Source organism: Taudactylus pleione, unplaced genomic scaffold (genome assembly GCF_031769625.1).
Source record: "Taudactylus pleione unplaced genomic scaffold, aTauple2 ptg000248l, whole genome shotgun sequence".
In the NCBI taxonomy this organism is placed as follows: Eukaryota; Metazoa; Chordata; class Amphibia; order Anura; family Myobatrachidae; genus Taudactylus; species Taudactylus pleione.
The window spans coordinates 1782836-1798915 of record NW_028284650.1 but is presented as its reverse complement, the minus strand read 5'-3'; the positions used below and the strand labels follow the sequence as shown (position 1 = coordinate 1798915).

The following is a 16080-nucleotide window of genomic DNA, read 5'->3' as shown; positions in this document are numbered from 1 at the left end:
CAGTCTGACTGCGATTATATGCTAAACTTTTGCGATTGCTATGCCGTCGCAGCACTACATAAGGACGCCCACCTTATCTTACATACATTCATATTGTTTAGCAAGACTGCGAAACCATCAGAAACATCGAGTACAATCGCAGCCTCACACACACCTGCACAAGGTCTGACCTTACTCAGAAATTGATAAACTCATCGCAAGCACTGTGTACTTGAGTTGCGTAGGGTATCGCAGTGGATAATTTATGCACGCCCCTGCAACGGCGTTCGAACGCACTGGCACGCCTGTGTTTCGCCGATCCCCCCCCCCGTTACCACCCACAAACGGGACTCCCTGTCAATCACTCTGTGATGAATCTGTGTAGTATCTGCAATCGCAGTCGCTAGTTTGCGCACGCACACTGCGATGCATACGCTTGCGCAGAATGCAACAATCGGCCGATTGCGTGCGTAATTGCAGTTGCGATCCATAGTGAATCAGGCCTATTTACCATAATTATAGAAAAGCTCTGCTCCACACAACTACTAAATATTTAAGGGCGTGGTTGTGAGAATAACACAATCAAGGGAAGTTCAGGCGCTATTGGCTACTTCAATTATAAATGATAGATCCTCACCAATGCTGCGATGTGCAAGTAGTGAAGCCTCATCCACTTGTTCCGGAGAGTTTGTCTTGGTAGTTCCAAAAAGTACTGCTATAAGCAAGTCCAGTGCTGGTTCAAGCCGTTCCACATATAAAAGAGGGGGGTTCCTGAGATGACTGGGGGTGTACCTCTGACGCGTTTTGCTGCTGTAAGCAGCTTTATCAAAGGCCTTTGATAAAGGTGAGGATCTATCATTTATAATTGAAGTATTTCCAGTCTTCACTTGTACATGGGACATTTTCTTCCAGCGGTGCCCCAATATTTGTTGTCCATGGCATAAGGAGTTCCAGATATATTACTTTTCTGCATCAATTCAGTCCGGTGTTATGATTTAGAACAAGCATTAGTGACTTTTCAACATATACAATATACCACTGCTTTTCATCCTGAGGTTTCTGTAAGTTTACAGCTGATATCTACTTTTATTGTATCAATTGGGCATATATCTACAACATTTTTATATTTTTATTAAATCATTGTTTGAATCAATTTCACCATGTTTGCATCCAGATTGGTACATCTATTAAGACAATGGGCTCTATTTAATACAATCCGCATTGGTAATGCAGATTGTAGTGTGATATTACCGAGTGAATTCGCATTGCGAATTCAGGCAATATCACAGGGATTTACTATAAATCCCTTGCAGGGACAGAGCTTGCGATAAAGCTCTTTCCCTGCTAATCCCCTTCGGAGCCTTATCACGGTATTTTCGCAAAAAATACCGTGATTAAGTGCCCGCGCATGCGCCGAACGTTCGCCGCAGCTACCCCCCCTCCGGCGCTAAGCCCTGCCCCCGGCGCTAAGCCCCGCCCCCGCGGACCCCCCGTGACCCCCCTCCCTTACTTACACTTACCTGCATGCTCCAGGCCTCTGGTGATGTTCTCCATTCCTCCGGTCAGGTGATCTCCCATACTGCACTGGGGCCCGATCACCTGATGACCGGGCAGCAGTGCACTGTGGGAGACCAGCTGACCGGACGAGAGTCATCACCGGAGGCCCAATCACCGGTCCCTGGAGTCAGGTAAGTAATTTTTTTTTTTTACTATTTTTTTTTTTCAGTAATCAGCTTGCGGTATGTTTAGACCACACAGCTGTTTACTGGGACCGACTCCCGGCTCTGCTCTCCCCGTTAGAGCAGAGCAGGAGTCCGGTAACCGGGGGAGACCCTGGATAACGCCACCTCCAGGTGGCGTTATTATCACAGGGCTTTCCCCAGTATTTTTTTCACATTTATTTTTAGTAACTCTGGTCGGATCACATTTCCCATTACAGTTCTGGGAAATGCGATCTGCTTACTAAAAATAAGTGATACTTAGGGGTTGGAATTTTACAAATTCTACTCCAATTGCCCTGTAATAACTATAGGTGATACTAAAATAATGTGAAAAGGGTGTGAAAACACCTTTTTTCACATTATTTTAGTAAAAATAATGTTGATAAATAGAGCCCAATATTTGTAACTTTAGCACTGTGTATATTTCTCCCTACCATCATGTTGCAGTATCTAGTATGGATTAACTTATTTATATATAGTACTAATTTATTAGAAACATGGCAACTATTTCTTCTCACTTTCAGCTCAGCCTGAGTTCACAGACTGCCCGGTGAATGTCATTTGGATTGAGGGACAGGAAAACCGTTTCCATTGTAAGGCTAAAGGATACCCACCCCCAACAGTGACCTGCGAGAAAAATGAGACAGAGTATAACACAGAGCAGAAATTCACAACATCCAAAAATATGTCTGGGAATTACTATTGTAGTGCTGAAAATTTTGATAAGATTTCAAAGACAGTAGCAGTGACTGTGCAGTGTAAGTATCTGTATGTGGGATGTTGGGTAATGATGGGGCAGTAACAGTGACTGTGCAGTGTAAGTATATGTATGTGGGATGTTGGGTAATGATGGGGACAGTAACAGTGACTGTGCAGTGTAAGTATCTGTATGTGGGATGTTGGGTAATGATGGGACAGTAACAGTGACTGTGCAGTGTAAGTATCTGTATGTGGGATGTTGGGTAATGATGGGGGAGACAGTAACAGTGACTGTGCAGTGTAAGTATCTGTATGTAGGATGTTGGGTAATGATGGGGACAGTAGCAGTGACTGTGCAGTGTAAGTATCTGTATGTGGGATGTTGGGTAATGATGGGGCAGTAACAGTGACTGTGCAGTGTAAGTATATGTATGTGGGATGTTGGGTAATGATGGGGACAGTAACAGTGACTGTGCAGTGTAAGTATCTGTATGTGGGATGTTGGGTAATGATGGGGGAGACAGTAACAGTGACTGTGCAGTGTAAGTATATGTATGTGGGATGTTGGGTAATGATGGGACAGTAACAGTGACTGTGCAGTGTAAGTATCTGTATGTGGGATGTTGGGTAATGATGGGGGAGACAGTAACAGTGACTGTGCAGTGTAAGTATCTGTATGTGGGATGTTGGGTAATGATGGGGCAGTAACAGTGACTGTGCAATGTAAGTATCTGTATGTGGGATGTTGGGTAATGATGGGACAGTAACAGTGACTGTACAGTGTAAGTATCTGTATGTGGGATGTTGGGTAATGATGGGGCAGTAACAGTGACTGTACTGTGTAAGTGTATGTATGTGGGATGTTGGGCAATGATGGGGCAGTAACAGTGACTGTGCAGTGTAAGTATCTGTATGTGGGATGTTGGGTAATGATGGGGCAGTAACAGTGACTGTACTGTGTAAGTATCTGTATGTGGGATGTTGGGTAATGATGGGGCAGTAGCAGTGACTGTACAGTGTAAGTATCTGTATGTGGGATGTTGGGTAATGATGGGGCAGTAACAGTGACTGTACTGTGTAAGTGTATGTGGGATGTTGGGTAATGATGGGGCAGTGACTGTACAGTGTAAGTATCTGTATGTTAGGTAATGATGGGAGAGGCAGTAGCAGTGACTGTACAGTGTAAGGGGTAAATTTACTAAGAATCGAGTCTGATATATATATTTTTTTTTCTCAACTCGATTTGAATCGCCAAAACTTGAGTGATTTGATGGTTCTGAAACTCACAAATTTACTAAGAAGTGAGTTTAGCTGTGACCGAGTTGGCCAATGGTGAAACAGACCGATATATCTCCGCCGAGCAGCAAGTTTAGATAGAGATTACTCACTCGAGTTTGCAGTGTTTTGTCTCTGCCAAGCTCTCCCGGACAAGCAGCCTGCACATATCAGTGAGATATGCAAAGGCTGCTTGCGTGTTGTATCTGTTTAAAAAAAAAAAGGCTAATATTTAAAAACAAATGATGTAGGATCTGCGCCCCCCCCCCCCCCCCCAAAAGAACAAAAAAGGTTAACCAGCCCTGGACTGCTCAGCCAGTCCTGGTTCCTAAAAATACAAGGTAAAAAACGAGTAAGGTTACCCCGTATTTTAGGAACCAGCACTGGGCTGCTGAGCTTGTCCTGGTTTGAAAAAAAAAAATTGTGTAGGGGTCCCATTATTTCTAAAACCAGCACTGGACTCAAATCCAGCTGGGGTGTAAAGCCACAGCCAGGGGACCCTATCACCGGGTCACACCAGCCAAAGCATTATCACCCCAAACCGGGGACCTTGGAGAAGGTGGGGAACCCCAATAAAAGGGTTCCCCCTCTCCCGAGTACCCCAGGCTTAGTCTGAAGCTCGGGGCTCTTCCTTGCACCCCTGGGGGTAATAGTAGTGTAAATAGTAAGAAACAATTGTTTTTTATTGTGGAACTACAGGTGCCAGCATGCCTGCCCTTTGACACTTGTAGAACTACAAGTGCTAGCAGGCGGCCGGCACCCATATCCCCACTGTAAAAAAGGAATGGTATTGAAACTGGCGGCTGTTTAGCCAGCATTTAAATGCCGACTGCGGAAGCCAGACAGGATGAAGATCCTGACTGGGGCAGGTAAGTACTATTACTCTCTTCTGTCCCCCCCACTAACCCTCCCTTTGGGGTGCCTAGGCCTAACACTAACTGGGGGGTGCCTAATCCTAACCCCCTTTTACATTGTGACTGTACAGTGCATCTGTTAGTGTGAGGTTGTGTAATGATGGGGCAGTAACAGTGACTGTGCAGTGTAAGTATCTGTATGTGGGATGTTGGGTAATGATGGGACAGTAACAGTGACTGTACAGTGTAAGTATCTCTATGTGGGATGTTGGGTAATGATGGGGCAGTAACAGTGACTGTGCAGTGTAAATATCTGTATGTGGGATGTTGGGTAAGGATGGGGCAGTAATAGTGACTGTGCAGTGTAAGTATCTGTATGTGGGATGTTGGGTAAAGATGGGGGAGACAGTAACAGTGACTGTGCAGTGTAAGTATATGTATGTGGGATGTTGGGTAATGATGGGGCAGTAACAGTGACTGTGCAGTGTAAGTATCTGTATGTGGGATGTTGGGTAATGATGGGGGAGACAGTAACAGTGACTGTGCAGTGTCAGTATATGTATATGGGATATTCGGTAACGATGGGGCAGTAACAGTGACTGTACAGTGTAAGTATATGTATGTGGGATGTTGGGTAATGATGGGGCAGTAACAGTGACTGTACAGTGTAAATATCTGTATGTGGGATGTTGGGTAAGGATGGGGCAGTAATAGTGACTGTGCAGTGTAAGTATCTGTATGTGGGATGTTGGGTAATGATGGGGCAGTAACAGTGACTGTGCAGTGTAAGTATCTGTATGTGGGATGTTGGGTAATGATGGGGCAGTAACAGTGACTGTACAGTGTAAATATCTGTATGTGGGATGTTGGGTAATGATGGGGGCAGTAACAGTAACTGTGCAGTGTAAGTATCTGTATGTGGGATGTTGGGTAATGATGGGGCAGTAACTGTGCAGTGTAAGTATCTCTATGTGGGATGTTGGGTAATGATGGGGGAGACAGTAACAGTGACTGTGCAGTGTAAGTATCTGTATGTGGGATGTTGGGTAATGATGGGGGCAGTAACAGTGACTGTGCAGTGTAAGTATCTGTATGTGGGATGTTAGGTATTGGTGGGGCAGTAACAGTAACTGTGCAGTGTAAGTATCTGTATGTGGGATGTTGGGTAATGATGGGGGCAGTAACAGTGACTGTGCAGTGTAAGTATCTGTATGTGGGATGTTGGGTAATGATGGGGCAGTAACAGTGACTGTGCAGTGTAAGTATCTCTATGTGGGATGTTGGGTAATGATGGGACAGTAACAGTGACTGTGCAGTGTAAGTATCTGTATGTGGGATGTTGGGGACAGTAACAGTAACTGTGCAGTGTAAGTATATGTATGTGGGATGTTGGGTAATGATGGGGCAGTAACAGTGACTGTACAGTGTAAATATCTGTATGTGGGATGTTGGGTAAGGATGGGGCAGTAATAGTGACTGTGCAGTGTAAGTATCTGTATGTGGAATGTTGGGTAATGATGGGGCAGTAACAGTGACTGTGCAGTGTAAGTATTTCTATGTGGGATGTTGGGTAATGATGGGGCAGTAACAGTGACTGTGCAGTGTAAGTATCTGTATGTGGGATGTTGGGTAATGATGGGGGAGACAGTAACAGTGACTGTGCAGTGTCAGTATATGTATGTGGGATGTTGGGTAATGATGGGGCAGTAACAGTGACTGTACAGTGTAAATATCTGTATGTGGGATGTTGGGTAATGATGGGACAGTAACAGTGACTGTGCAGTGTAAGTATCTGTATGTGGGATGTTGGGTAATGATGGGGCAGTGACTGTGCAGTGTAAGTATCTGTATGTGGGATGTTGGGTAATGATGGGGCAGTAACAGTGACTGTGCAGTGTAAGTATTTCTATGTGGGATGTTGGGTAATGATGGGGCAGTAACAGTGACTGTGCAGTGTAAGTATCTGTATGTGGGATGTTGGGTAATGATGGGGGAGACAGTAACAGTGACTGTGCAGTGTCAGTATATGTATGTGGGATGTTGGGTAATGATGGGGCAGTAACAGTGACTGTACAGTGTAAATATCTGTATGTGGGATGTTGGGTAATGATGGGACAGTAACAGTGACTGTGCAGTGTAAGTATCTGTATGTGGGATGTTGGGTAATGATGGGGCAGTGACTGTGCAGTGTAAGTATCTGTATGTGGGATGTTGGGTAATGATGGGGCAGTAACAGTGACTGTGCAGTGTAAGTATCTGTATGTGGGATGTTGGGTAATGATGGGGCAGACAGTAACAGTGACTGTGCAGTGTAAGTATGTGTATGTGGGATGTTGGGTAATGATGGGGACAGTAACAGTGACTGTGCAGTGTAAGTATCTGTATGTGGGATGTTGGGTAATGATGGGGCAGTAACAGTGACTGTGCAGTGTAAGTATCTGTATGTGGGATGTTGGGTAATGATGGGGGAGACAGTAACAGTGACTGTGCAGTGTCAGTATATGTATGTGGGATGTTGGGTAATGATGGGGCAGTAACAGTGACTGTACAGTGTAAATATCTGTATGTGGGATGTTGGGTAATGATGGGACAGTAACAGTGACTGTGCAGTGGAAGTATCTGTATGTGGGATGTTGGGTAATGATGGGGCAGTAACAGTGACTGTGCAGTGTAAGTATCTGTATGTGGGATGTTGGGTAATGATGGGGGAGACAGTAACAGTGACTGTACAGTGTAAGTATCTGTATGTGGGATGTTGGGTAATGATGGGGCAGTAACAGTGACTGTGCAGTGTAAGTATCTGTATGTGGGATGTTGGGTAATGATGGGGGAGACAGTAACAGTGACTGTGCAGTGTCAGTATATGTATGTGGGATGTTGGGTAATGATGGGGACAGTATCAGTGACTGTGCAGTGTAAGTATCTCTATGTGGGATGTTGGGTTATGATGGGGGCAGTAACAATGACTGTACAGTGTAAGCATCTCTATGTGGGATGTTGGGTAATGATGGGGACAGTAACAGTAACTGTGCAGTGTAAGTATATGTATGTGGGATGTTGGGTAATGATGGGGCAGTGACTGTGCAGTGTAAGTATCTGTATGTGGGATGTTGGGTAATGATGGGGGAGGCAGTAACAGTGACTGTGCAGTGTAAGAATGTGTACAGTATGTGGGATGTATGGTAATGATGGTGTCAGTAACAGATGGCCAGGAAGCTGTGTGGCTTAGAGGCAGTACTAGCAGTGGGGGGCTTCCTCTTATTGGTAACATGCTTGTTCTTTACTTTTAGATGAGCCCAACATTTCCAGCATTATTGCTCAGCCATCAACATCTGTATTTGAAGGCGCAAATGTCACTCTGACCTGTGAAGCAGATGCCGTTCCCCCTCCCACCTACAGCTGGCACACCCCAACAAGCCACGTTGCTTACCTTCATGACAACCGGACCATACAAATCAGGGATGTAAAGAGCGCTCATGAGGGATTTTACATCTGCATAGCACAAAACAAACACGGAATTCAAATGATGAAACTGAAAATTGCTGTAAACAGTGAAGTCATAGGTGAGTCTTTGGTTTCTTCTAGCCTAAAGCTGCATACACACCTAAAGATTTTGAGTCCAACCATCCAATTAGTTGATTGGTTGGAATGAAAACCTGATAAGGTATGAAAGCAAATGACAATCAGCAATTTACTCCCAGACACCGTAAAATGGACAAAAACTGTTGTTTGAACAAATTGTTTAGATCAAATATTTAACAAACTTGTCTGAACGACCATTTTCATCTGTTTTCCGGCAAATTGCTGATCATCAGTTACTCCCCTATGTTACCAGATTTTCATTCCAACCAATCAACTAGTTGGATGTTTGGACAGAAAATCTTTAGGTGTGTACCCAGCGTTAAAGTTGATCCATCATCTCTAAAGCTAGATACACACTGTATAATGTGTACCAGGGCAATATGTCGGTCCGTCAGGCATATCGTACCACGAGTACATATTAGAGTGATGTTATGAACGACCACTCATTCCGTCCTTCATTAACATGAATGGGGCCGCTTGAGACCATTGCGACCATCATCCTGCACGCTCGTATATGCTGTGGGTGGTGACCCACAGCTATACGAGCGTCCAGGAGGACGCTCCATATTAATGGAGGTGGGCCCTGATTCAGAGCGAGCGCTCTGGTCAGAGCGTCTGGCTCTGAATCAGGGCCATAATTCAATGAAGTCCTACCACATCTCTGAACAGGCAATCTTGATGATATGGTCAGATTGGCCTGCATGTACAGACGACAAAAGACATTATTAACGACCCTCGGGAGAGAGCATAGTTGGTCTTTCACTGCATACACACTGAACAATATATCGCTGAACGATATAGTTATCGTCTATATCATTCATAAAAATTGTCTAGTGTGTACGCGGCTTTAGTGTATGAATACAGGTAAATAGAGATGATAGTGTGTGTGATGTTTTATGATGCATTAAGTGATGTATGATATGAAGGAATATGTTTTAAAAAGGACAGGCAATAAATTCCACTGAAAATATTGTATTGTAGCACATTTTGTCCATTAACATACAATAGCATAAGCCAGCTGTGTGTGGGATCTAGGTGTGATTGGGGAGAGATGGGAAGTGAGGTGTGCATTAGCCCCTTGGGGTTTGATCATAGCCCATGAATTGAGTGGTGGTGAAGTAGTCTGGTGACTTGGTTACAGATAGTATTTGTTGATGTATTCACCGTAATAGGTGATGTGGTTGACTTACTGTTAAGTGGAGATTGTTGCGGAGGGGGCACTGGCGCCCTACAATATAATAAGCACACAAAGGGGTCTATTTATCATCCCTTCATTTCTACCAAAGTGGTTGAAAATTAAATTTGTTTCCCTACTTTTGTAAAAATTAAGGTTCGGGGCCATACATTAAGCATGTAACACAGGAAATAACACAGATATCTCCTGCTTACAATTCTCCCCTGATAATTTCCAGTCCCAATACTTTATAATGGAGACGTAGAAATTATGTAATTCATCAAGTTCCGAAAAATAATTTTTTTAATTGGAACTTGTGAGTAAATGGCGTACAGTCCCCAATAGTTTTAAAAGCTGCCTTTACATGGCAGCTTATGCAGGAGAGGGATCTTTTCAGATCCTTAACTTCAGCGGCTCTGGTCTATCACTGGTTTCCTCCAGGCTCCCAAGCTGGTCCTCCTGTGCTCGTCTGCAGTTTCTCATGCAGCGGTGTCAGGAGGAGCTTGGGCTACAGACAGCAGCGGGGTTGGTGGCGGAGGGGGGCGACTGGGACAGATACCGGCGGAGGTGGGGGCAAGGTGGTTACAGACAGTGGTGGGGTTAGTGGGGGGATAGACACCGGTGGCTGGAGGGCTGCAATACTGAGTGTGTGAGTGGGGGGGTTTGTGGCAACAGAAAGCGGCGGGTTTAGTCAGTGTGATAAAATCCTTATGGACACCTCAGTTGTAGGGAGGAAAGTATCACAATCCCGAAAAGAGCAGCGTTTCGGAATTGATACTTTTGTTAACGAGGTATTATGAATGCCTCCGAAAAGGTTTTTTAAACTTGCAGCTAGTTAAAAACATAATTATTGCTAGTGATAATTATATAATGATGAATAGGTCCCAAAGTGCCTACTACAGTACCTTTATAGGAGTAGCAAGCTATGTATAAGCATTATGCGATTCACGCTGCACAGGCTGAGGCTGTTGTGGACACTGAGTAGTTTCTGTGGAGGAGATTTATCAAAGTTGGGAGAGAGATAAAGTACTCCAAGGCTTAGTACATCTCCCCCGGTGTAAGTGGTGCAGCGGAGACACTGAGTGATCCGGCTCTTACCTTAGTCCTGACACTCCTTGCTACAGGGACAGGTTGTCTGTCAGTGGAGCTGCAGCTGGCAGCATTGGGAGCTGTGAAGGCACACCACTGATGGTGTGATTTGCCCTAGGACTGCTGAACCTGACCCTATAGAGCCTGTGTGTCGGCATGCGGGGGGAAATCCTCAAAGGAATCCCAATGAGAGAACACAGAGAGTTGACTGGTGGTCGGTGGTGTCTACGGAGGCCTTCATCTGTTATGCTGAGATGCTGGTCGGGTACTGGTCCAGTGGTGTTTTGCTGTGACTCTGGATCAATGCGGTGTAGATTCTATGAGCCTTCTTCAGGATTGTGTCGTCTGCTACAATGCAATATTTTCAGTGGAATTTTTGATTTGTTTTTTTTTTTATACAACAAACACATACTGTACAAAACATTCCTTCACCACATACTGTACAACACAATTCATTACAAAACATAGCACGTAAGACACACTAACAAACATCGCAATTTACCTGTATTCATACGCTAACAACCCCAACTACACACTCACTTTTAATAAAGATGATTCCTGCTTAAATTTAGCAGCAAACTTGCTGAATCATGTTCCTTTATCTCACAACATAAAAAATATCTCCCCTAGGGGTCTATTTACTAAGCAGTGTTAGGAGACAGAGTGAAAAGTTATAAGAAAGTGATAAGGTGCCAGCCAATCAGATCCAAACTGTCATCTCACAGGCTGTGTTTGAAAAATTACAGTTGGGAGCTGATTGGCTGGCACCTTATCACTTTTCACTCTAAGGTGCCAGCCAATCATCTCCCAACTGTCATCTCACAGGCTGTGTTTGAAAAATGACAGTTGGGAGCTGATTGGCTGGCACCTTATCACTTTTCACTCTGTCTCCTAACACTGCTTAGTAAATAGACCACCTAGTTTGAATATCAGTTCTGCCTCTATAGGCAACAGCTCTCCAATCACCATGCAGCATATAAACTTGGCTTTTAGTTTGCTAAACTAAAACAGTTTGATAAACTAAAACCAATGCTATAACTGCGGCACTGCCTGATATCCATGAGGCCAGGCATAAAGTCATGTGGCACTAGTTTCTAGTGGAGAGGCTACAATACATTCTTAAAAATAATAAATCAATTAATTCAAGAAAATGGCTGCCTTCCCTGTGAATAATCCACATGTTCACTGTTGGATAGTACGAATAGGCGTCAGTAAATTTACAGTCAACAGCAATAAAGTTTGTGTCTGCAGGTAATAGACCTGCCAAAACTCTGTAAAACCGGGACAATTTAGGCCACAACACCCTTGGTTACCAGAATTTAGGACTGTCACAAAGAAATCTGGACTTTAGGTAACTATGCCGGTTGCAGAAACTACCAAAGACGAATGTAACAAAGAATATAAAGAATATAACCTCACGTGTAGTCAATACACATTCCCAGAGCGACAGATTGAGACACAATGTGGCGCTGTAAACACATCCATGTAATTCCCGAGCCCACTTCCCATGTGGATTTTTCTGTTAGTTAAACATTTTCTTTTATTTAATAAATGTATAATTTTCAGTAGGGGGGGCAGAATTTTTTCACCAAGTTATTTATGGCTAGAAAGCCGCATCCAGTAAAAAAGAAAGAAATATATAAAATTGCGGATTGCTTTGGAGTTGATCTATATTCTCACATGGAAGCATTCAAAACATCATATTTATGTACAGATAGTAGTGCAAAATGGTTTCAAAATGTTATAAACTTAATTATTCTTTTGTAAACATTATATTGTTCTACTGTAATGGGGTCCAAACATATGTGATGGATTGACCCATTTCCAGTTCTGCCAATGCCGGAATCAGGGAAATCCAACATGTTGGAAATCCTCGATTTGCCGATCCCGGTCAAAAAATGATCGATATCGTCGAGTCCAAGATTTTTAAGATGCCGTTTTCCCCTTGTCCACTGGCGGATAATCGATCATCGATGGCCGCCAATCATTAGAACTAGGAATCAGGGCAATGGATGTGTGGATTGGAAGCATTACCTGGGCTTTGGTGACAGGTGACCATAATTTTTGTCTATGGAACTGAAAACGTTCTCTGTAGGATGCGCAGCCACAGTCTGTAGTCTGAGCCACCAACCTCCCCTTCTCCCAATACAAATTATTTAATTATTGTTAAAAATCAATTTTCAGTTATATTCATGAGGTGAAATGTAAAATTAATCCCAATGTTAATCGCATCAATGAACTGGTATACAAACCAAATTTTTTATTGAGCAAAATCTCTATGTTTCAGTTCCAGAAACCGAACTTGGCAAGTTTTCAAATAACAACAGAGGAGAGAAGATGGGACCAAAAATCTTAGCCATATTGATATCCTTAAACTTGTTTTACTATTTGTGTTAGTTGTTTATGGCATTGTTTATGTTACAAATGTAAGAACGGAGAAACACTGTGTACTATTAAATTCCTGGAGTATAAAAGTTTAAAGTAAAACACTCTTCAAAAATAACAACTTGTCATATCTTTAATCTGCATTTTATTTAGAAAAAAATAAAAATAATAATAATATTACCTGTAAATGTTTTACGGTGGGAGTGTGGAGAAGAGAAGAGAAGAAGCCTCAAGTATTAATATGTGTATTTAGTCTCCAGCCCCAGTTTATATGTACAGGTTGAGTCTCCCATATCCAAATATTCCGAAATACGGAATAATTTTGGCATGACTGAGATAAAGAAACCTTTGATTTTTGATGGTTCAATGTACACAAACTTTGTCTAAGGCACAAATTATTAAAAATATTGTATAAAATTACCTTCAGGCTGTGTGTATAAGGTGTATATGAAACATAAATTAATTTAATTTCTGTACACAAACTTTCCTTGAGCCACAAAATTTATTAAAATATTGTATATAATTACCTGCAGGCTGTGTGTATAAGTTGTATATAACACAAATACATTCTGTGTGTATATTGGGGTCCTATTTCCAAGATATTTCATTATGATATGCAAATATTCCAAAATACGGAATATTCCGTTATCCAAAATACCCCTGGTCCCAAGCATTTGGGATATGGGAGACTCAACCTGCAGTACATTCATGTATTTAATGTACCTGTTTATTATTATCTCTTATTGCCAATACTATCAGGGATAACACATGGCTGTTCTGGCAAATTATTCCTAAAACTCATGCTGGGAAATTACAACAGGCTGTCCTGGCAACGTCTCCAGCTAGTGATATTATTTCATAATCAAAGAGAACTATAGCGGTAGGATTAAAATGTATTGATAACTGTAGTAGTAATAATTAGCTTTGATCCTCCATTTTGCCATAACTCTTTCATTAATACGGCCATATCAGAAAGTGCAGCCATGTAGTCTCTGCAACTAAAGACTCTCGTAGAGGAAATAATACAATGCAGCATCGGTCACTGACCAAAAAAAAAAGTAAAGAAGGAGAAAGACATTAGTAGACAGAGAAAGATTTCCAAAGTTTTAGTTAGAGAGTAAACTTTGACAAGTACCACAAAGAAATCAGTAAGCACTCTCCCCTTGTAACTTTCCACCAACTCCAAGGATGTTTAATATAAAAGCCTGTTGTTGTGAGGAGAAAAACAAATTCTGTGACTCTCTAAAAGCAGGTACTGCCCCCTAAATAAGTTCTACTGTTAAAATATAATTTAAAAAATGATGTCCCACATTTGGGTGCATATTTAAAAGCATGCATAAGCCTTGCCTGCACTTATCAAGGACTGCCTCTGATCTACTCTGAAGCTCCTCCAACTTCTTTAAAGGACCTTTTTGACACAATGCAGGTCAAAAAGCTGAAGCTGCAGTCAGTTAAGCTGCTTAGAGCTCACTGATCCTAACCCTGTGCTTTAATCAACCAGTCCACATACGCAGTTCATGGACTTTATCTATGAAGCAATAGCCAATGATTCCTGGTGGGTTGCAGGTGAAAATTTAAAACAGTACCCGCAGTCATTGTAAGGTACGCCGGGCTTAACACTGACTGCAGGTGCATTTCTACATTTTCACCTGCAACTTGCCGGGCACTGATTCGCTAATAAACCCCCATGTCTGCAAAGAAAGCATGCTGATTGTCAGCCATATTGGGCCTGCTTTGCCAGCTAAACCATAAATAACAACCAGCTGCACAGATGTGAAAGAGTACATAGTAGACTTGTGTAAATTCATTTACATACATTCAGTCACTCCTGAAAAAAAACAAAGTCTTGATTAACAGACAACAGTTTATTTTCTGTCAGATCCTTTTTTTAATGGTGATAAATTAATACAGATTTATAACAATATAAATTAACTTCAATCCTTTGAAAAAAATGTCACATTAAGACAAAATCCTCTTTTTTTTTGGAAACAAGTTTAACAGCAGCTGAACGAGGAGAAAGTAGAATGAATCCTACAAGTTCTGAACATGTTTCACCATCCTACAATAAAAAAAGAAATACATGCTGACAATAGCATTACGCGTTATTCACCGAAACTTGCAACAGGACGTGGAAAAGTCTCAGGAGACAGACAGACAGACAGAGACACACACACACACACACACACACACACACACACACACACACACACACACACACACACACACACACACACACACACACACACACACACACACACACACACACACACACACACACACACACACACACTCTATTTTATTGCATCATCGCTATCTACCTGGAGACCAATGAAAATGAGAACATGTGTAATGTACATGACTAGTTGAGGAGCAGGAATATCAGTCTGAGGGGAAAGGAAGCAAGAAACAAAATTTGAGACATGTATACTGATTTAAAGGGATTAACCTGGGAAGACATGTCTTATATAGTCATGGATTCAGACACATTTCACTACAAGGCGAGTTAACGTCAACTGAACTGGTAAAAACAAATGTAATACCATGAAATAAGATACCGCCCAGCTGTCACTGTTTAAAATTTGGCAACACTAATTTTGGGTTACTCGCTCTACATTTTGACAATCAGGACTTTTCGGAGGTGTTCCCCACTCACCATTATTCTGTGACACCCCTGCATTGCCACACACAGTAATGTATGGTGTTAATAGTACCAGCCTAGTACTTCAGATAGCGTGCCAAAATGTGACCAAGGGGTGCACCCAGCCAGGGATGACCAAATTTCACCTGTGTATGCACACTGTCTGAGGAACTGAGTTCAAATGTAGAGAGGACGATTTTGTACCAAGAATAGCACAAAATGCTGTATATTGCAGTAAGTGGTGCTATCAATCATGCTTCTATTTATTTACTTTTCCTTAAAAGCTCTCTCTAACCTACATACCTGTAGTGTACCAGGTTCTAAGGTACGCTGGCTGACGGATTCACTATACTCAAGACAAGAAGCAGAGACACACCGTGACAGGGGCCCCAGTAAAAGTCAGCCCTGAGTGCCCTCTGCCCTTCAGCCTAGGGGGATCAATCAATGGGGAACCACTTTCCTGGGCTTGGAAGTTTCTGGCTACAGTTTCAAATCTTCTCTCAGTGCTGCGCAGCTCAGCAGCCTCAGGGGTTCCAGGGTCAGCCTGAGTTCAGCAGCCCCAGCATCATACTGAATAGGGCTGTATTTTACACTACAGCACAGCTGTCTATAGGGCCAGCAGTAAAAAAAAGAAATAAAGTGGGGGACCCATTTGTGCTCATATGGGGGTACCACATACTCCCT

At 42.6% G+C, this 16080-nt stretch overlaps 2 protein-coding genes across 2 annotated transcripts in view; one reads left to right on the top strand and one right to left on the bottom strand.

The window, feature by feature from the left end:
* LOC148515544 (intercellular adhesion molecule 5-like) overlaps nucleotides 1-12866 on the top strand; it is a 45611-nt gene extending 32745 nt beyond the window's left edge. Inside the window, exons 3-5 of the mRNA XM_088479862.1 lie at nucleotides 2225-2458; nucleotides 7819-8091; nucleotides 12661-12866. Of these exons, the coding sequence (XP_088335988.1) occupies nucleotides 2225-2458; nucleotides 7819-8091; nucleotides 12661-12770 (617 nt within the window). The 3' untranslated portion in view covers nucleotides 12771-12866. The remainder of the gene's footprint in view (nucleotides 1-2224; nucleotides 2459-7818; nucleotides 8092-12660) is intronic.
* Nucleotides 12867-14637: 1771 nt separating this feature from the next.
* Nucleotides 14638-16080, bottom strand: part of ZGLP1 (zinc finger GATA like protein 1) — a 43189-nt gene continuing 41746 nt past the window's right edge. Inside the window, exon 6 of the mRNA XM_088479990.1 lies at nucleotides 14638-14817. The gene's annotated coding sequence lies outside the window, so the exon portion shown is untranslated. The remainder of the gene's footprint in view (nucleotides 14818-16080) is intronic.